General features: G+C 42.4%; 1 protein-coding gene across 1 annotated transcript; it reads right to left on the bottom strand.

Annotated features, from left to right (window-relative positions):
- Positions 1-10,259: 10,259 nt before the first annotated feature.
- Positions 10,260-23,350, bottom strand: ppcdc (phosphopantothenoylcysteine decarboxylase). Its single transcript, XM_079500850.1, has 5 exons — positions 23,068-23,350; positions 22,305-22,400; positions 22,053-22,181; positions 21,747-21,915; positions 10,260-11,133 (listed from the first exon to the last, which is right to left on the bottom strand). Exons 1-5 carry the CDS (start codon positions 23,209-23,211, stop codon positions 11,054-11,056), a joined length of 618 nt encoding a protein of 205 aa, XP_079356976.1. The 5' UTR covers positions 23,212-23,350; the 3' UTR covers positions 10,260-11,053.
- Positions 23,351-23,387: the final 37 nt, after the last annotated feature.

Raw genomic sequence — 23,387 nt, 5'->3', positions numbered from 1 at the left:
TCTTCACTTTTGGCCACTTTCGGGGTGAGATGTCTTCACGTTTAGGGGTGAGTTGTCAGGACAACTCACCAAAAGTCTGACTGAATATGTAGCCTTTGAGCTATACTTTACTGAATATTTCACAAGAATATAACACAAGAGTCAAATGTACGGTCAAATGTAATGTAGTTTATTTAAATATAGAAACATTGTAAACAAAGTTCAAACAGCAGTTTGTACAAAAAATATAAAAAAAAGGTAAACATCAAAAGTTTAGAAAAACATCAGTTTGTACAAAAAAATATAGAAAAAAGTTAAGTAGGGCCTATAGAAAAAATGTAAACTAAAAAATATAGTAAAAAGTTGTCATAATAAAAAAAAAAACATCAGTTTGCTACAAAAACACTAAAAAGTTGTCATACATCAGTTTGCTACAAAAACACTAAAAAGTTGTCATATCTACAAAAAGAAAGACAAAAGTTGTGCTGTGTGCAGTGCAGTGTGCAGTGTGCTGTCCCATTTTGGTAAAAAGTTGTGCACTAAAAAGTTGTCATATCTACAAAAAGAAAGAAAAAAGTTGTGCTGTGTGCAGTGCAGTGTTTAGTGTGCTGTCCCATTTTGGTCAAAAGTTGTGCAGTGCAGTGTGCTCATCTCCACACTGGGGCATTCACTTCAGAAGCGAGAGTTAGCATGTCCATGATGGTCAGATCGTTCCTTTCCAAGTCCTTCCACAACTGGGCCAGATTGCCCTGTGTAGCCTTGGTCTGCTTTCGCTGGTAGCGGCGTAGCTTGTTCTCTGACACCATACGCAGCTGGAAGTCGATCAAGGTAGCTTCCTAGTGCAGCAAATCAATGAGCAAATAAATCGGCAAGTTTGCTCGCTGTGCTTTCCGATTTAGGCGGTTATGCCACCCCTCGACATCATTGTTCGTCCTGATGGCACGCTTGTACATACACCAGTGCTCTGGCTTCCACTGGCCACTTATCCAGGTGGACCGCATGTAGTCAACAAAGGGTTTCAGCTCGTCTGAGGCGTTTGCTGCGTGCAGGTTGAATGATCCTTCAATCTCATGGACGGGAAGATATTGAAGGGCAAACAGCATCTTCAGTCAGTATAGGCCTATTAGAACTGTGATTGATTGATCATGCGTCCGTTGTGCGTCTAATTAGCAACTTTGTACAGCCGTCAGACTGCCTTTGAAGCGCAAACATTATCCACAAACGACCCCCCCCCCCTCAATGCTGCATAGAGAGAGAGAGAGAGAGAGAGAGAGACGCTCTACTCCTTACAAGTGTTTCACCGGATTTTACTGTTAAATAAATAAATAATTAGCCGTGACTGCGCACGTCTGTAGGAACCGATAGTTAGATCCGAAATTGAATTATGCCTACTGTAATGGGTGCCACGGAAAGTACAGACAACTCACCCCGCAATGTCAGAAAGTGAAGACAGCTCACCCCGGAAAGTAAAGACATCTCACCGGGGTGAGATGTCTTCACTTTCCGGGGTGAGCTGTCTTCACTTTCCGGGGTGAGCTGTCCGGGGTGAGCTGTCCGGACAACTCACCCCGACATGTCAAAAAGTGAAGACAACTCACCGGGGTGAGATGTCTCGTATTCCTGCCAAGCAGTTACCTGACCAGTTTGTTTTGCAATGACTGGAGCCTTGTTTTAAGGCCTTTGAGGTGCTGCTGTGGTACAACGAGGTGCATGCATAGTCGTATGTAACCTTGGATGAGTGCTCCTGTTCGAGTCCTCAATGTATTCTTACTGACCAGTGAGGGATGTGATCCTGTACAAAATCTTGTTCTTTGTTGACTTATTTGATTACATTAGTTGCCATCTCATCACTGTTTTGCCTATAAAATGGAACCCAGGTAGGTAATTTAATCTTTTCTTGTGATAACATTGTCTGCCTTGATGATGTTTCTAATCCCAAAGAGAAAAGATTCAGTTTTACCCAGGTGTAATGATAGTTTATCAGCAAGCCATTTACAGATCAATAATAAAGTATTCTAGTCAGTCAATCAATCATATGCATACACTAGTCTAGACTACAATAGTCTAGTTGATGCCTGTACAGATTAAGATAAAAGAAGACCTTTATTATAATTGATCCTGCAAGCAGGTTAAAGGTGCCCGGTCCCCTGTTGAAGACCCCTGGGATGGAGCATGATGGAAAGACAACAGTCAAACTTCAAAGCATCACCATCAGTTGGCAAAAATATATAACCTAAATAAAATATGCAACATACATACAACACGATACACCCCCAGCAGGCAATTACAAGATAAAGCACAGTAAGCATGGGTAATAGTAGAATGTTATTTAACTATCCACATCGAGCATCAGCCTGTAGCCCTGAATCAGTACAGGCTGACATGCTCTCTCTATGAATCATTATATTATAGCTTATAATATGAGTCTATATTAGATTATGGACCATGCAGGGCCCCTGGTGCCTATAAAGATGATCAGTGTTAGCCTGGAGCCCTTTGTGAAGCTACTGGCCTCTTCCTAATGTAGTAAATGATTGATGAGTATAGTGAAGAAATAAATAAGGGATTTTCATCAGCCCAATGTTTTCTTTGTTTGACATACCCTGGTGTTCTGTTTTATTTTGTATGGCTAAACATTATTGCCACAACCATTGCTTTGTATTTCTAGTGTCCGGGTAGCTCAGTTGGTAGCTCTTCCACGTGGGACCAGAGACGGGAGTGTGGCTTTGCAACACTGAGCTGGACATGTGACGACGATACACAAAAGAAGAAGTCGGTAGAGCTCTCGCTGATGGTAGATGTGGCACTCCACCTCAGCAATCCATCTCCCAGGAGTCTAGCACATTGTAACGGGGACAGACTCCTACGTGTTACCGGCTGATACTGACAATAAGACCTACTTCATCCTAATGCTGCGTTCACGGGCAGATGCAAAGATACATGGACATGATACAATGGAAGCCAGTGACATGAAGGCACAAAGATATATCCAGAGTTTGTAGCTGCTGCGAAAGCTACAACAGCTTCAAATACACTGTCTATCTTTGTATCTTTTGCATCTGCCCATGTGAACACAGCAAATGATGATGCAGGTTATCTGCTGAATTTACACCAAACGAGTAAATTATTGGTACACTTGCATCATGCTCATCTTTCTTCTGCTTTAGAAGTCTATCCAGTGGGACTGCAACAGTTTAGTCTAGACTAGTTTTTGGCGTCCATCAAGCTCTTGGCCTCCCAGGTAAAAGGTTTCCCTGCTAAGGGATATCAAAGGAGGGAATTTCCCCAGAGATGACCCCATGTGCCTCTTCCACTTCCAGTTACCATGGCATCACAGCTCAAGGCCAACCAACACGCAGCATCAAGGGGGCCAGCAGTCACAGCAACTTGCTTTTGCTTTTTTTTGCTTTTCTTCTAAATTGCCTGAAATTATTGTATCTTCAGATAGATACCTGTATGGTTCACTTATTGCACATGGTGAAACTTGCAAAGTGTACTTGTACAAAGCTTGCCTATAAAGCTTGTGACTGACTGTGAATGATTGTACTTTGTACACAATAAAAATGTTGTCGCTTTTCTTTGTAGTAGTGGAGCTTTAATGCTTATAATTTGCAGAGCATTGCAAGGAGAGAGAGAATGTCCATGCTAGGTTTCTTCAAACGGTCAAAGTCTTTTATTGAGCATCCTTATGGACTGAGCTCCAAACATGACCAGGCAGAACACAGAAAAGAACGGAATTGCGGCAGGGTGCTAAGCCCCCAATATTTATTATGCTTTCTCAGCTCTTGATGTACAGTATATACCACATAGACACTTCTTAACATTTCATGTCATTACACAAACAGATTAACTTGTTATTCTGTAGTAGGCTGATGACATTCCATAGGCTACCTGGCTGGCTGGCTTCCAAGATCAGTATGCCTTCCCAGCAATGATCTAATACTGTATGTTAATCTAAATGTTAATTTGATTAACATTTAGATTAACATACAGTATTAGATCAAGACGTACAAAACTCATAATGCTGTCTCAGCTTCCGGGAGATACACATACAAACCCATATTTATTTCCTGTTATTTATCACCCTGTTAATACAATAAGGGCTTAAACTGTCTGAGCTGCTCCAGTGCCTCCTCTCCTGTACCAGACTGGCCTGCCATAGGCTAGAGGCGCGGTTGGAACTCCCTTCTCCATATTTATTTCCTTTTGACATGCAGCTGTAGGCACACTTGCAAACAGAGTTAGTATTCATTCACCCTTGGACTACACATACATTTGTAAAAGCTCAAAGTAAACTGCATTGGGAATTTAAAACAGGGCTGATTGGGTTATCTACACATTATAGTGGTGTATCATTAAAAGTATAGTATTTAAAGCGATGCATATTAGGAATAAAAATAAAGGTGTAAACAGAGCTGTGTTACATTAACACTTTGAGTAATACTGTCTTGTGAAAACTATAAAAAGATCTGTCAGAGATAGTTATACATCCCTATAAGAGAGGTTAGCTTGGTATAGACTTTTGAAACCAGTGACCAATTACCTTGTTTCTTAATCCTTTTTCATTCTTGGGTGCCTTAAGCATAAGTACAATGGACACACTGCTGTGAAAAAAGTTTGATAGCTATTAACATCTGACTGATAATGAGAGACAAATGCTTCCATGCTTTCAACCGTCTCTTGAGGGAATCTGGACTGTTTACCACTTTTAAAGGAGTGAGAGGTAATCTGGTGAACAGGGAACAAAGCAGGTGATCTCTTAGGATGCAGTTTCTGATGAAACATTGGCAGCCCCAGGGGCCAAAACACACAGACGAGTGCCCTCACACACACACACACACAACGCATGTACACACACACACCGTGCGCACACACGCACGCACGCACACGCACGCACACACACACACACACAACGCACGCACACACACACTGTGCGCACGCACACACGCACACACACACACACACACACACACCTTATCTGTTACCAATGAATCCCCTGTCAAAGAGTATAGCTAGTATAGAAGTATAGCTTACTTTTACTCGAGTAAGGAGTCAAATCATACATGTCAATGCAATGGAAACCCAGTCTGGCTCATTGAACAACAGGGATTCACAGCTACAACCAGGAATGTTGGATGTCATGTCACATGATGGTCTCTTGATTGATTAGGTCAGATAAAGAGCTGAAGAAACAGTCACTACTGAGCAAACAAAGGAAGTAAAAGAGATTACATTATACACAACAATCATGTGAGTCCTCTATAAAGATGAGCAGTTCCAAAGTCCAAAGGTTACTTACTTCCTTTGAGGCAACCTCATAGAACATAGTTCATGGAGAAGAGTTACAAAAAATAATCCTTAAAATATACTTTTATAAGGTATATTATTAAATGTTTATTTCTCAGAATTCCTCGACAGGTTCGATCCCCAATCGGGTCATACCAAAGAAAAAATGGGACCCAGTGCCTCCCTGCTTGGCACTCAGAATCAACGTCACCAGGCTTTCTACTTCGGAGGAAAGCCTAGCTGGTCTGTCTTCCGAAATCGCTGTGTGAACCGGTCTGAAGCGGATGATATTGTTACGTCATGTTGTAGTCATTGTTTTGTAGTCATCAGGCAGGAACATCTGGAACTTCCTTTCCCTCAAACCGGAAGAATAACAATAAAAGCTCTCGTAGCCTGCGGCTTTTATTGAGAAGAATCGGTTTGAGGGAAAAGGAAGATCCAGATTGATGGTTCCTGCCTGATGACTACAAAACAATGACTACAACATGACATAGCGATAACATCCGCTCCCGACCCGATCATAAACCGATAACTCTGAAATCCCGTTAGTCCGACATACGTGGCCGCAGAGACGAAGAGTTCTTATAATTGTGACGGAGGGCCTGGGCCGTGGCTCAGCGGTCCAGGCACCTTGGCCGGTAGCCCGAGTCTGGCAGTGTGCCGCGGGTTCGACTCCCGATCCCGAGGGCCTTTACTGCATGTCACTCCCACATCTCTCTACTCTCCCCCATTTCCTGTCAGCCTACTGTCTGTCTCTCTATAAAAAATCACACCCGTGTGAACTGAGTGGTGCAACTCCCCTCTCCCCCTGAACCCCCCCCCCCCCCCCCCCCCTCTCTCTCTCTCATTAGCAGGCAACAGTGCAGCACTATCTCTCTCTCTCTGTTTCTGGCACAACAGCGCCACTTTTGCCCCTACTGGTACTCATAGTCACATACATAGTCACATGGTTAACACGGACATTGCTGTTCATTGGAGTGGTTGCACCACTCAAAAATATAAAATAAAGGCGAAAGCCACACAAAAAACAAAAAGCAAAATAATTGTCACAGAGTTACAAATTCTTCACAGGGGCCCAAGCCCCCCAGCCCCCAAAGAGTTTACGTCACTGCGTGTCCGGTTAAGACTCACCCGTGGCCGGTTAAGACCAACCCGTGACTTCGACATACGAATCTGTGGCTTATACGAAAATATACTACATTTACAATCTTTTGTAAATGAGAATATTGACCACAGCTGCAAAATCATATAAATCAAAAAAGGATGGACTTCTGTTCTTTTGGATGTTAAATAACAATAACTTTGACAAAAGAAGAAACTGGCTTGGACATTCTTCTCTCCATGCAATGCTTGTCAAGAATATACTACACAGGGTTTTTTTCCCTTTGCAAATTAAATGGTATAGACATGACATTTTCACCAATGATTAGAAGTGATTGATTATTTATGAAGTATTTATGAACAGTTTGCAGAATGGGTACATTTCACATGAAAGCACAACTCAATACAAAGACTACTACTGTGGACGACACACTGATAAAGCATTACACTTGTTTACAACAGGGTCCACCTTTTTCAATTCATCAGAACATTTAGAGAGTTGAGAATTGACATTGTGGGCATTACCTGCACAACAAATGACCCAATTGGCCTAGTCTCTCAAAACAGATGTGTTGGCTCCCACAATGCTTCCACCTAACTATGGAATTGAGCTTGAGCTACATTATGGAAGCTTTGAAAATGAGTAGAAAATAAAGAACATCCCAAATCCCCAACTTGCCTGTATAGTCGCATAACAAACAAAAAATAAAATAGATTTTGAAGATATTTAAAATACATTAATGTGAACACTGCCATGATTGGTCAAATAGCCTCAGTCTGAAAAGCAGATGACAGCTTTTACTGGCTTGAGAGACTATACAATCGTCTTACTGGGACCGCTCTAAATAAAGAGCTGTTACAATAAGTTCTATATAGTTAATCACTCTTAAGCTGTGCAATCATGTTAGTGTTTCCTCTGTATGCTAATTGCTAACTAGTCTTTTCTATCCTGTCCCATCCTATCTTGACTACTTGTATATCAGTTGTATATGTATACCAGTTGTATATCAGTTGTACTCCTCTATGATGATTTCCTGTTTTTACTATATAGTTGTGTATATTTGTACGTCTCTAAATGTTTTGATGAATTGAAAATGGTGGGCCCTGTAAACAAGTGTAATGCTTTATGGTGTCGTCCACTCACAGTTAACAGTTTTTGGAGTTGTACTTGAAATGTACTGTAATTCTGCAAACTGTTAATAAATCAATCAATCAGTTATTAATGTGCAAATGTTCATATTCTCTAGGTGTGCGCAATAAACTTTAGAACTACACGACACAACCTGGAGCACATAGCCTACTTGCTTGCCTTGTAGACAAGTAATTCAGTTGAGTCACCAGACCATGCAGTCACCACTGATAATAGTGAAGATTTAGAATCACGTCTAATGTTATTTGATATTGCATCATGTCTATAATGTTATCTGATATTGCACACAGACACCACACAACAATGAGTGAGCTGGGAGTACATAGTACAGTGCTTTAACACCACGTAGCAAAATGTATTTGCGAGACTAAAGTAATCATGTTTCAGCAAGGAGATAACAAGCACAACCACAGAGATATATTTTGTTTTGGCTGCTGAACTTTGGATAATTTCACATTGCCTGTGAACCTGGACACCTGATCAAAGTTGTGAAGACACTGCACTTTATCCCTGGAACAGACTGAACACTCCTCCACAGTCCTCTCAAGGCCATGATGTCAGTCACTCCCCGTGGCTGCCTGATGCCTGATGTAATGTTTACACCATGCTTCGCGTAAATTCAACCAATGGCAGCAGGACAAGTTACAGCTCAGGGAGGGCAGGATGCTTTTGCAGAGCCAAACACAACGCAGCACATATGCGTTGTAACCTAGTGCTCCTTGCTATTTGCAAGTCAATAAGCCAATTACCATGAAGGGAGACAAAAGATAAACCATATGACAGATAAAAAAAAAGATTTCATTAGAAGAAACAGACAGACTTCACACACAGTGTTGGACAAATACTCAACCGCAGTACTAAACCGAAGTTGAGATACTCCTCCTGGGCAAACTACAAGTGAAACTTGCTTTGTGAAATTTGTACTTGATTTAAAGTACAGGCATAAATGCTTTAAAAATACCTAAGAATATACTTTAAGTACTTAAAAAGTACAAATTACATATTATTTTTAAAGGCATAGTATGTAACTCCTGTCATAACATAACTATATATATACACACACACACACACACACACACACACACACACACACACACACACACACACACACACACACACACACACACGCACGCATGCAGCCTAATGCAGGTAAAAAAACACCACTCCAGTGGCTGATACATTCTGGTAGATGGAAATGATGGATACAAATGTATATGTTTTGTTATGTAAACACACAAAGTAAGATTTACGTCTTTAATATTGATGCTGTATTGAAATTGTCCCCTTAAAATTCAAAGACTTTCCAGAATGTTTGAAAAAATATCAATAGTGAAGATAGCAGCTCTACACGGTCACAATGCACTGTGACATGCTGTCTGTGTGAAATTAGATGTAATTGGCCGCCGACCCCCATCTGAAAATATGTTGTTCCAGGGACCCCCCAGAAGCAAAGATCTGAGTTAAAAATGTTCGCTCTGAAAGAATATACATTATTGCGAACGAAGTGATTGCGAACGAAGTGAGCACTGACTATAGAAGATGGCCAAAACTGTCTGTCTGTCTGTCAGTCTGTGTGTCACGCTGTAACACCACCCGCCCGCCACCAGAGGGCAACTACGAACTGAAATTGGAATGATACATGGGTGTGTGTGTGTGTGTGTGTGTGTAGTAGTAGTAGTAGTATATAGTTGCGAACGAAGTGAGCACGAACTATAGAAGCTGGCCAAAACTGTCTGTGTCAGTCTGTCTGTCTGTGTGTGTCACGCTGTAACACCACCCGCCCACCACCAGAGGGCAACTGAAATTGGAACGATACAGAGGTCTCTGTGTGTGTGTCAGACTGCCACAACACTTCGTTCGCTTCCCGCGTTTACGCGTCTTACTTGTATTAAAAGATTTGCGCCACATTTTCACGATTTTTCAAAAATAGCAGATCTACAAGCTCGTAGCATGGTGCCGCACTATGAGCTTGTAGATCTGCTATTTTTAAACAGATAAAGTTTAAACTAATGGTTAAAGTGGTTAAACGCTATTAAAAGCGACAAAAATGTTTTGTTCCAGTCATAAAAGGATTAACGCAGAGTATATTTCATGACTTCTCATTCAGTGGACGATGTGCAATAACAAATCACGAGTTGTCATGTCTACAAAATAATCCTCTATTAAAGGAAGTACTTGTCTTAGCTTACCAAAAGAGAAGTTCTGCAACTGTCACACCACACACTGTGCTTCTGGTAACCACATGGAACAAACATGCCACGTCTTCCGCTAAAAGACACATTCCAGGCTGGTTAGTTGTCTTCATTATATGGTGGTTGCTCAGTTTCACAGAGATAAACATCTCTGGCACTGGAAACGTGGGTTTCATCATGTTTGACCCTAGACACTTAAAGTCATGGGAAAAAAGCTGAGGCTGGCATCTGTTAAAGGGGTGGTATAAATCACCTCAAATTATTTGCACAAATACATTTTGCTCCTTATTCACTAGATCTACATAAAGAATGAACATTATATTTATTCGCTCTACCAATTTGAATAAATAATATATGACAATGAATATATCATTAATATAGAATATTTGTATACGCACATATACATAGTGTGTGTGTGTGTAAAATGTTCCATGCCTTAGTTGACATAGAGGTGCTTTGGTTTGACAGCTTTATTACGATGTGTGGCTGCACTGAAACCAATCTGTCAAAGTCCCTTTGGAATAGGGAGAAGACTTTCCGCTTCACAATGAACCCCTTAGGATTACACACTAGCTGGCCAGCTCCTCTAATGACTTGTCAATTAACATTAACATAGTACGTTAAACCATAGCATCATTATAAAAGAAAAGTAGCCTACACATATTGATAGTACTATGACCTTCCCGTTCAGATGGTAATTTTAGCCATATTGCTCTTTTGATGTTTGATGTTACAGTATATACAGTAGCTATGTTTTACATTTATATTGAGGAGTGCATGATTAACACAGAATGGAATACATAAATATAATTTTATTGACCTCAGAAAAATATCAGATGATTGGGATACAGTAGTGTACTATTGAGATGAAGAGGAGGTGTCATCAGAAGATATAACATTTATGGCTTTGATGTGCTCAGGTTCATCTGCAACTAGAAAAAGTGCTCCTCTGAACACAGGTCTCCACCAGGTCAGGTCAGGCACGTTTGCGATGTTTGGACAAAATGTGTAGGAGTAACGAAAAAATGCAGAAAATGTGCACAAAAATGTGCCTCCAGGTCGTTCTGGAATATTTGGGGTAGAGCCAGGGAGTGTGTGTGCAGTTTGGCATCGACCGGGCCAACAGTGTCATACACAGACGGATGGACGGACACACACACGGACTGGGTGCAAAACCTCTCTCCCCATGCCTTCGGACTGGTGGAGACAATAAACCATTGGATATACTTGGACTTGTTCGTGTTTTTATTTCCTTCTTTAAAATGCAATATCGGTGTTGAAGAAATAGTGTTCGAGAGGACCCAGGAACGTCTGGCCCAGCCGGAGGTCTTTCTCCGACAGATGCTCACATGTTCTCTTCGGGTATCTTAAGATGTTGTTTAACTGCATTCATGATGGTCGACACCTCTGCCATGGCCCCTTTACCTGCAATAGAGCAAACTATTACTGACAAGATACCTGCTTCTGGAAGAGAATTATGAATCACTAGTCCATACCCATTCCTGGATAACACATTCCCTCCCGTTACAATAGGCGGGATCGTGAGGCCAGTACCAGTGTAAATTCTTTTTACAGCTATTTTCTGAATCCTTGAAGGGTGTATTTTAAGATTCTGCCAGGTAACCGGCACGAAAAATTGTTCATTTTCAACCCTTTCTTACACAATCCTACCCAAATCCAAAAATGGAAAAAATCTGAAACAGCATAAGGAAACAACCTACTGAGACAAATTAACCAACTTTTCTATACAATTTGGACCCAAGGAATTCATTAAAGTGGTTATTATTAAGATTCAAGCACATCTTGACTCTATTGTAGGACATAAACTGTCCTACAATAACCACTTTAATGAATTCCTTGGGTCCAAATTGTATAGAAAGGTTGGTTTATTTTGTCTCAGTAGGCTGTTTCCTTCAAAAGTTATGCTGTTTTCAGTTTCTTTCCATTTTCGGATTTGGGTAGGATTGTGTAAGAAAGGGTTAAAAATGAACCCCATGAGACATTTTTCTTGCCGGTTACCTGGCAAGAAAAAAATCAGAAAATAGCTGCTGGAACATAAAAATCCACCTAAGAATTTAGTAAACAGAGAAGTATAGATGTGATCCGAACATATTCAGTTATTTTTGTGCAGTTTTTGCCCCCGAAATAGAGTCAAGATGTGCTTGAATCTTCATAATAACCATTTTTTGAATTCCTTGGGTCCTAATTGTATGGAAACATGTGTTAACCCCCCGTTCCATCCAGACTAGATAGCCCTCCATATTTGAGCCACATCCTCATTATAGGCTGTGTAGTGTGTATCGACGCACTTTCCTTATCTTTCAAAGATAAGGCCGTAATTTTGAGGAGAAAAAGGACTATTAAGTGTGCGCGCGGCTGCGTGCGTGCGGCCGCGCGCGTGTTGGATTGGGATGTAGGTGTTTCTACCATGTGAGTAAAAGCAACAAAAAAAAGAAAAATATATATATTTAAAAAATATATTTTCAATTACTGGATTAAATTAAATGAAAGAAAGACAGATTTTCACATTCTGGCAGAGGCGGTATTTTGAGATTAAAACGGATTCTCGCGTCCGTGGTTTATTGATTGGGTTAAGAACCAAAGTAACACACTGTGCACTTGCGAGCTGACGCGCTGTCGCATGAGCACGTGGCCATGCATGCGCAGTATCGGCGAAACATGTGTTCATAGAGTTAAAAGAAACGCTAATAAACCGTGTGCAATTTGGTAAAGTGAAAAAAAGGGCATCACAAGCTAATGGTCAATGCCCGTCTGCTTTTCAAGCACCTGGCAAAAAATGAAAATATAGATCTAAGGATGCCTCCTGGGCACCTCCCCAAGGAGGTTTTCGGCGTACGTCCAGTTGAAAACAGGCCACAGGGCAGACTAAGGACCAGATGGGGAGAATTATATCAACAATAACATACTGGCCTTGGAACACCTCCTGTGGCCAGGAAAAGGGAAGTCTGGGATTCTTTAACCTGCGTGACCCAGCTCCTGATAATACTCAAACCTATCTGGATTGTAGCAAATTGATGAATTCACAATGATGTGTAGTAACACACCGGTGTGTGTGTGTGTGTGTATATATATTTCTTTCTCCCCCCAATATGTTTATACATTTTGTCATTTGACAAAAATGTTCATACAAATATTTCTCTCTTCCATTCTGTGATTCTCACAACTATGCAATGCAACACCCCTCACTATAAGCGAAAAACTTCGAACCAGCCAGGACTCGAACCTGGAATCTTCTGCTCCGTAGGCAGACGCGTTATCCATTGCGCCACTGGTCCGCTGCTCTGTTTCCTCTGTCAAACGGGCTTTTGTTCCTTCTGGTTGTTACACAACAGGCTACAGGGAGCCTGAACAATGCTGAACAAAGTTCAGCATTTACCCTCCAAAAAAAGTAATCTGATCATACAGTATCACAAAATACATTTAAAGGTGGTGTAAGTCAGGGGTTCTCAACCCACGGGTTATTTTGGGGGGTCTTTTTTTTCTTTTTTTGCAATTGAATGGCTGGAAAATGGAAATGAATTGTTTACATAGTACATGCATACACCTTCCCTAATGATTATATCTGGTTTCAGAATGTATTTATGGTGTAGGCCTATTGTCTCTATTATTACTTGCACGCTCTGCTTGCAAGTAATGTTATCAGTCAGGTGCTACGATGCGTGTGTTCGGGGCCAGCACATGTTCCCATGACGTGATGAAGATATGTACCAATGTCCCTTAGAATGCACGTGATATGTCACGGTTCCGTGAACCGTGATGAAGATTATGTACCAACGCCAGGGTATAATTGGTTGACGATGGTGACGTAATGATATGTTTCAGTGTCAAGTACATACGCATCAAACCACCCAGCTAATCACATTATACCACTATACCACTCAGAAACTACATATACACATATATGGACATATGAGCATATGACATGATGAATATATGTACCAATGCCAGCCGTATAATTGGTTATCGATGGTGACGTAACGATGACATGTTTCAGTGTCGGGTGGACTAAAGGCAATGCCCCTATGTATACATGTATGTAATCTGACACCACTGCCATAACAGGCATAAGTAATCATTACCATACTTCAAAATACTACTTTTTCTCCTCCAAAAGCAAGGTACGTAGCAAATAGCTAAACCTAATAATTCAATATTGCAAACGTTCCTTCACAGAGAGGCTGAGATTTGAACGTTTGTAGCGGTCTACAGTACTTGCACGTGTGTGCAAGTAGGTGCGCACTTGTGTGCAACAAGCAAGTAGGCACTCGACAGAGTGCAGTTCTAGTTAAGGTTATTGTAGCAGTCAGTTTATACTGGGGGTCGGGAGGGGCGGGGCGGGGGTCCAGAGACATTGCCAAAGCATTTCCGGGGGTCCCCGGCCAAAAACGTTGAGAACCCCTGATCTAGACCAGTGGTCCTCAACAGGCGGAACGCAGCACACCTCTCTGCGGACCCTGGAGAAATGATAGAATAAAGAGAAGAGGCCTGGGCCGTGGATCAGCGGTCCAGGCACCTTGGCTGGTAATCCAATTCTCCGTTGTATTCACTCAATGCCGAGCAACGCAATTAACGCTCTGAATGTGTGTGTGCGCGTGTACGTGCCTGTGTATTATGGGCCTCTGAATGTGGACCGACTGATTGTGTGTGTGCGCGTGTGTATTATGGGCCGGCATGTCATGATGACAATGTTGCGCTGACTGGCTCACTAGCAGTGACACATTCACACATTCAGTTGAATGAACAAAACTGGATTTTTGGAGGTGAATAATGAATATTTGTCAAAGTGAAAAAATATATTTTCATACTCTGCCACCCCAGTATTGGTTGTTTGGGAACTTGGGATGGGACCCGGTTTGTATAAGCTTGGTTTGACTGTACTAAACAGGCATAGTTGTTTCTAGGGGTGGGGGGCGAGGGGGGCAGCCCCACCCCGTGGGGCCCACGTGGCCCACAATTGTATTTGCGTGCGCATGAGACTGGACCATGGTCTTATTCAAAAATTATTTGTGGACCTTCAGCATTTCTAGTTGACGACCCCTGCTCTAGACTCTAGTCAGTGTCTTAATTCACATTTTGCTCTAGTCTAGAGCAAAATGTGAATTAAGACACTTCTCATGCAACAGGTTGCACATGCGTCGCGCGCACACACGCACGCACGCACGCACGCACACACACACACACACACACACAAACCTTGCAAACTTGTCCACAGACTAGTTAAAACTGTCAAAAGACTGCAAACAGACTGTAGCAGACTGAGCACTATCACCCGACCGCCGATGAGCAAATCCTGTGCAATAACTTTACATACCAGGAGGTGGCAGTAGTCTGCTGTGCGGTGCCCAGCCGGAAACAACTGCACTGTCTTTTGTACCAAAAAAACAACAACAACACAGTCGTGTCACTGTCATCTTAGTCATGCCATGCTACTTCGATATTTATTTATATAGCCTACCATCTATTCTACACCATGTAATTAATAATATTTATGCCATCCAGATCGAGATATGAGCAAAGTCCTCCGAGAGAAGTGTAGCGGAGCGGGGCAACCACCAGCATACAAGTTCTGTAGCTAGTTAGCCTTTTAGCAACAATCTTTTTACAGTAGGCTATGTACGTACTGTTATTATAAGTATATCATCATTCATCAGTCAGTCATTTTTTATGACAACATCGATGAGGATTACAATACAAACTGCTCACTGTACATACAGGTACTGTGATTATGTTTCTTGACTGCCAGACCTTTGTGAAGCAACTAAGCAAGCTTTGGGTTTCAGTCATCGGAAATGTATAAAAGCTAAACAACCAATGAGGGTGCTCTACAGAGCCTTTACCCCACACCCCACCCCTCTTCTCTATCGACTGGGTAAATCTGTCTGTGAACGACCAAACATGTCAGGTTTCTCACGATCCTCGTCGATAACGTCAAGACTAGCTATCGACATCCTGCCGACAGGCAGAAATCCGTCCCGACGTAAAATCGTGAACGAATCTGTGCAATGTGGAGTTGGCTTTATATTACTGTTTTTACATCACAGCACTCACTGTGGACAGGGGTAAAACCAGGTTGACCAGTATCCATTTCTGGCCTTATGCTATTTGAGACTCCTCCTTCCAAGGTAATTATTATTTTAATATCGCTTTTCCAAGTGCTCAAAGCACTTTAAAATGGTTTATTCATTCAGACTCATTGGAGGCAATGTAGGGTTTGATGTCTTGCCCAAGGACACTTCGACATGTGGACAGGAGAAGCCGGGATTCGAACCGCCGACCCAGGGATCATTGGGCGACCTGCTCTACCTCCTGAGCCACAGCCGCCCTGAATACCAGTAAGACGCCCTGAGGGCGAGAAGCGACCTCGCCCTTTAGGGCACTGGCGCTTTGGCATGGGGGGTCAGATCAACATATGGAATGAATTCTGTGTTGAGTGTACAGGGTTTGATGAGGTCAGATCAACATATGGAATGTCAGAACAGGAAGGACGGGTGGGGAAGGGTTTGAGGTCAGATGTAGAGTTGCTTGCCAGCTCTATATATGCAGATCTAGGTGATGATCCAGTCTTCTCCTAGCCTGGGAAGCATTCCTTTTCGGGTCTATGATCTGGTCGGGAGTGGATAATATCGTCATGTTGTAGTCATGGTTTGGTAGTCATCAGGCCGGAACCATCAATCTGGAACATCCTTTCCCTCAAACCGATTTTTCCCAATAAAAGCTGCAGGCTACGAGAGAACGAGGCACGCTTTTATTGTTATTGTCACGAGGTGTGACCAAACTGACCATATATGGAGGCGTGGGTGACTAACTAACGGATGGACAGGAGGTTTCATAGTAAATGCGACCTACGGTTGCAATTAATGGCAAGTATTAATGTCAAGAATTTCCTACAGCTTAAAGTTCAAACATCTGAACTATCCCTTTAACTCCTTGACCGCCAGAGGGAGGCAGAGCTCTACCATAGAAAGTGGCAGTTTGGAACACTAGCCGTCTCTGGGCTGACTTTGTTTTCCTGCGACGGCCCGTAAAGGATAGATGCGGGGATATTCTGAGGCCTAGTGAGGCCTAGTAACGCTTAGATCACTGTTTTCATCAGCGCGACACTGGATTAATGATTTATTATGCGCCGATCATGCCTATTTGATCTAGTTTTGAGCCATAATGCAAATAAAGACAGCGTGCGTGCACGCAGTTATTTTGGCCGTTTTTACGTGGACACAATCGGCCGTTAGCCAAAAATGCTAAAAGAAAAGAAATATTTTTTTCCCGTATAAACCACAATAAATCAAATCTTATTCTCTCGGGGCAAAAGTTTATCTCGTTCTCAGTATTCGAGGAGTTAAGCTGACGAGCAAGTTTATACTGTATCCTCTGGTTACTCGTCCCTTTATCAGTTATGTCTGAGGGTCAGTCAATGACTTTACATCTAAATATAGGCCTGTTCACTACTTAAACTTGTCCTGTCCGCAATTCGAACTTGGCATAACGCTCAATACATTAGCAAGACTGTAAATGAAAGCCTGGGTACTGAGGCTAGCAAGACTGTGACCGCTTACAAGTGTAACGCGCGCGCGCGCGCACACACACACACACACACACACACACACACACACACACACACACACACACACACACACACACACACACACACACACACACACACACACACACACACACACACACACACACACACACACACACACACACACACACACACACACACACCTAACAGAGCGTGTCCAAAGCATCCATTCATATGTCCATATATAGTAATAATAGCTCAGCATCTCTGTCCCAGCATAGTGAGATATATTAAACAGGCCACTATGTAGATAGCTAACATTTGGTCAAGGCAAACTTTGGTTGCAATACTCAGCTAACAATGGAACTGATAATTATGGATATGATAGATATAAACGCAGAGATTTGTAAGTGCACCCTTTGATACTTTGCAGCTTCTATGTAACATCACACAAGATTACAGAAGAAGCTATATTGAATATGTTTCTTTCCTCAGGTACAAATGTAAACATTGTTTTTGTGGCTTCCATATTACGCTTTACTGTACCTTCACTACCTTGCATATAATTGCGACCGCAAGTCACAGACAGTTAACTATAGAATCTAGCATTTCCTGTCAGTGTGTGTGTTGGTTGGTTGGTTGGCCAGGCAAGCCCCCATAGGCCTATATGGTGCCCAGGTCATTGTGGCATCGTGACATCATGTGACATCATCAGGGATAGATACTTGATGTCATAGTCAATGTGATCTGCTGTCGCAGTTAAGCCCATATATGGAGATCCCTGATGACATCAATATTGACCAGCAACTCTACTTAGGCTCTGACCTCAAACCCTTAGATCTCCATATATGGATATATGTCAGAAGTTCTCAGAACCTGTTCTGACATTCCATATGTTGATCCTTCCTCTTCGATGTCTCCCTTTTGACTTATACCTGTCCATTCAAAGTTTCAAACTCTAGACGGGCCTGCCCCAAAGTTATTAGTGCAGCCGTGCCCGGCAGCCAGAAAAACTAGAGTTCGCAACAGGCCCACCTGTCCATTCAAACTCTAGACGGGCGGCGACTAATAACTTTGGGGCCTGCCCCAAAGTTATTAGTGCAGCCACACCCGGCAGCCGGCAAAAACAGGCCCGAATATTAATGCCCGGCCCTACCTGGGCCCTCATCAAACCCTATACACACAAGAGAATGTCCCTGCTACCATCCTTAGATCTCCATATACTGTATGGAGCTGACCTGTTCTGACATTCCATATGTTGATCTGACCTCATCAAACCCTGTACACTCAAGACATGCTCCTTATTAGAGTTCTCATCGGGCCTGAAAATTAAGGCCCGGCCCTACCCTACCTTAACTGAGTCGGCCCCTAACAATTACCCTAATGTCAGGCCCGAAAACCCGAAAAAGCGTGAAAGAGTGAAAAAAAGAGAAAAAAAGGAAAAAGAAAAATGCCACTATATGGCCGCGGCACCTTGAGACGAGTGTGTCAGAGAATGCACTAAAAGTCGCCGAAATAAAGGATTTATTACGTTAATTGGCTGATAATGTTCCATTTCCAACATTCGGGGTCGGGTTCGGGCAGAGATTGAGAACTCTACTCCTTATATGGCCAGTACAGAATTCATTCCATGTTGGTCTGACCTCCCCGTGCCAAAGCACCAGTGCTCGCCCAGCAGTCTGCCGTCAACGAGGCGGATGCTTGCACGCGACCTCGCCCTTAGGTCGCTTCTCGCCCTCAGACGTCTTACTGGTTCCTAGTTAGTTCACTAACCAATTATGGATATGATAGATATGAACTCAAGAGAAGATTTGTATGTGTTCTATGTAACATGAAAATTACAGGACATTTTATAACTTAGAATTTCTTAACAAATATTTTCTTCTTTCTTCAATCTTTCTTCAATTTGGGATCCTTGGCATGTAAACGTTAGAGAACTACTGATTTAGAAGGAATGTGTAGAATCGGCCTCAGGTCTTCATGGGTTAAGAATGTGACTGTGGAAAAGCCTGACCTTTTGAAGATTGATCCTGAGGGGATGTGCTGGTTGGAATGTGAACCACATCTAATCATTATCAGGGGAGCGGCGTAGCAAATAATTTACATCAGTGGCCAGCCTGTGTTAATTTGTGGTTAATTTGTGGTCCTATGTTACCCGTTTAGTAATAGGCTAGTAAGGCTACTATTACTTTTTAACTACTTTTTAATCTAATGAGACGAGACGGGATAAAAGTATTCGAGGGGAGCCACGGACAGTTAGCTGAACCATCTGGGCACCTAGGCTACTGAGCCAGCCTGACGGCATGCCGCGGGTTCGACTCACGATCCCGACGGCCTTTGCCACGTGTCTTCCCCCCCATCTCTCTCCCCATTTCCTGTCAGACTACTTTCAACCTATCAATAAAGGCAGAAAAAGCACAAAAAAAAATCTTTACAAAAAAAAGGAGATGGACACACTTGGACTGGAGGATGCAGTGTCGGGGTACGGACACTTTAAATTAGTGTAAAGGACATAAACGCCCAAAAGATAGGAACAGTCAGAGGTCAAATGAGGCCTTCCACCTTCCAACTTGAAACCCTACAGGTATTTGCCTACGCAAATAAATACTACAAATAGGCACAGCAACGTATCAGGTAAGATTCAGGGTTAACTCCGGCCACTTTGGGCACCATTTTCCAGCCTACGAGTTTGACGTGTATAAATAACGCCAGTCTGTAGATCTTAAGTTTGATGCTGGTGTGTAGACTGTCACTGCAGTACACTATATTCCATCTCTCTACTAGCTTTGACTTTTTTGTCGCTCTAATTTAGCTATGGGTCGACGGTGCTATTATTCATTAGAAAATGTTCGGGTGGTCTGATCTCCACCTTGATATCCCTTCATGCCAAAACGGTTCTCAATGTTTACAACTTGACTTGATGAGAAGACATGTGGACACAGAGAGAGAGAGAGAGAGAGGGGGGGGGGGGGGGCATGACATTATCAGTCACCGTGACAGAGCTGGGGAAGAGTATGTTGAAAAGATACTTTATCCAATATTGTGGTTGTAAACCAGCTATTCAGAAGCAACAGAGATGGGAGGGGAATTAAAAAATGTAACTGTTTTGACTGAACTGCTTGTCTGTTTACTCTGCAAAATGGAATAAAACAAAGTGAATATATTAAGTTTGTACAAGTACAACAAAATCTAAAATGACACAGATGCTTTCCCGGATTGAAAGGTATAACATATCTATCTATAAATGCACCAAGTCTCTGTCTGTCTGCCTGTGTGTGTGTGACGTGTACTGTTGTAATCCATGTAACTCGAGAACCGTTCGCAGCCACCAACTTCAAATTCGACACACGCGTTCCACACCACCACGGTGTCGAGTCGGTCCGACCCACGATTGTCCAGAACCGCCCCAAAAAAGCCTCTGACAGGGCCTTGCCCAGTGTCCATATATGGAGCTGGCCTGTTCTGACATCATTCTGACGTCTGTAGAGACTCCATATTTGGGCATGCCTGACAAAGAACTCCATATATGGGCATAAAAGGGACACAGACATAATATCTGGGTGGGGCATTCATTTCCAACTTGCATCCATTCATTTCCAAGTAGGCCAGTGTCCAACGGGCACCGCTGTAGAGGCTCCAAACTGATGAATCACCTGCTCTCTCAAAAATAAGATGTCAAGACTGATGACTGACCTAAATAAGAATGCTCTATTGTTGCTTTACTGGCATTGTTAGAATGCCTGAAACACTGAATAATGAACTGTGCCTGTGTCATTGCTGTTGATTACGTACACAGAAACAACTACTTTATTACACTCCCAGAGTAAAATCAACACTTTCCTGTACATACGGTTTTGAGAAACAGTCATACACGGTACATGGCTTTGACATTTGAAGACTGTGATACACTGCTGCCTGTTCTTGAATTAACACATTGATTGCCAGACGTTGACACTGACAGACGTCCATGGCAGTCAAGTGTTGGATTTCATCCAGGGATGTCCATGGCAAGCAATTTTTAAGTCCAATTTAAAAACATATTTACACGATTGTGCTGAAAATAATGTTTTTTTTCCCAATGGAAATCAAATATCCTAAAAAATGGGTCGTATTATAATCGGGGACTAGACTATTTGACATTCAATGTTCTTTTTCCACAAATGAGTCTTGAAAAATGGGTGTTGTCTTATAATCAGTTGTCTTATATTCGGCACAAACATGGTATTTAACATTGCTTTCTCCCAAACAGCTAGGTCTTGCCTGGGCTTTAAATGAGCTGTGCTGTCACATTTTATTATTTCTTTTATCAAAGGTGTTCTAATTTATATGCTCCTTATTTTAATTGTATCTACTATATTCTCTATTCATTTTTAATGTGCATTGTTGCACTTTGTATTTGTTTCTTTATTCTGTCGAGCATTTTGAATTGCCTTAGTTTGTATATGAAAGGTGCTATATAAATAAAATTACCTTGCCTTGCAATGTGTTAACAACATACCTTCATCGCCACACACTAGTTTCTTGGCAATGCAGGGGATCTCGACATATCCAAATTCTTTGAGGCTGGCAACCTGTCTTGCCGTTATGGGGTGCTGCCACATGGCTGTGTTCATAGCAGGGCAGAACAGCAGGGGTCGCCTGGCGTCCCAGGCTCTTACCACACATGTCTGTCAATAACAAAATAATGACCAGCCTTTAAGTATCGTTTCGGCTATGCATTTTAGAAGCATTTCATGTGTGTAATACTGTGTAGTAATAATCATTTGGGCGACGGGCCATTAAGATTTGTCCAGCCTGCTCTCACCAATAGATTGTCGCAGATGCCACTGGCGATCTTGCCCAGGGTGTTAGCATCTAGTGGGGCGATGACAAATACATCTGCCCAGCGCCTCAGCTCGATGTGCAGAACCGGGTCAGTGCGACGTGTCCACAGCTAGAACAGTGCAGTGTCATCGGGCATATTATGAATTATGAAACATACTGTATGTATCAGTGCAGCTAGGAACGTAGAGCAATAAAGGCATTTGAGAAATGTGTCATTCATTTATTAGGCTACCTCCCACTCATCCTTGTCACTGTAGACTTTCACAGTAATCTCAGCAGGGTCATAGAAGTGGCTGGCATGCTCTGTGGTGACCACTCGTACATCCACCTAGAGGGCATAGGCAAAACAAAGACAATAGGTGCAAAAGGTAACGTCACCCCTCTTTCCCCCCCCCCAAAACAGCCTATGAATGTTTGAACCTATACTACCGTATGACTGAAAAGTATAGCCTATAGTATACCGTTACAAATGATCTTTTATGAGTTGCTGGTGAATATGCCATTGTTGTTCTCATGCTAGTGGTATGATCACTGATCACTGATCAATAATTCACTTGAGAATGTGGAAGCCATTTCTCCAAAAGGCAGTGCTCTATTGGCTAAATTGCCTTGATCGTTATCTTCCTCAGCAGTATGTACTGTATCGCGTACTGTACGTAGTGTAAACCAGCATAGGCTAAAGACGTACTGCAAAAATGTTAACATCGTCATCTAGTGGTTAGAGTATGCATGTTCATTAGGAGATTATGGGACACGTTAAATCTCTTCGTGCATAAACATAATGAGTTTTGTAGAGCACTGGTTCTCAAAGTGGGGTCAGTACTTAAAAGGATCAGTGTCTATCAGTTATATTACTCATTACTCAGTTATAGGGGTCCTTAACGTTTAAATTAAAAGGTAGAACCAGTGCTATAGAGGATACAGACGTGGTGGACTGTCTGTCACACACAGTATATAAACATGTCCAGATGAAGCAGCAGGCAGCAGCAGCTCACCCCGGGTACTTCCAGAAGCTGGGAGACCAACAGAGGCAGCTTCAGCGCTGCGACACTACCCGTCACGCCGACAAGGACTCGGTATTTACCACAGGAATTCAACAAATCAAATGTCGCTTGAGTAACATTACAGTCGGCCTGCATATTATTAACAGACCATCAAGAATGGCTGCAAAAAGAAAAGAAGACGCCGGGTGTGTGGGTGCCTGGGTGGGTTCAGTAGCGCACTGTGCAACGCGCCACCTTCCTGCTCATTGCTTCCGTAAACACTGCAGTGTGTGTGTGTGTGTGTCACTGTGTTTGTTTGTGTGTGTGTGTGT

The sequence above is a fragment of the Electrona antarctica genome, assembly GCF_951216825.1.
Source record: "Electrona antarctica genome assembly, chromosome: 5".
Lineage (NCBI taxonomy): Eukaryota > Metazoa > Chordata > Actinopteri > Myctophiformes > Myctophidae > Electrona > Electrona antarctica.
The sequence above is the reverse complement of the archived record's forward strand: the minus strand, read 5'-3'. Positions and strand labels throughout refer to the sequence as shown.

Excerpts from the sequence above, each read along its gene's own strand:
- ppcdc (XM_079500850.1), bottom strand. The coding sequence starts at position 23,211 with ATGCAGGCCGACTGTAATGTTACTCAAGCGACATTTGATTTGTTGAAT. Across the intron at positions 22,401-23,067 it reads AGCTTCTGGAAGTACCCGGG|GTGGATGTACGAGTGGTCAC; the intron begins GTGAGCTGCTGC and ends TATGCCCTCTAG. Across the intron at positions 21,916-22,052 it reads GCATCTGCGACAATCTATTG|ACATGTGTGGTAAGAGCCTG; the intron begins GTGAGAGCAGGC and ends TGTTATTGACAG.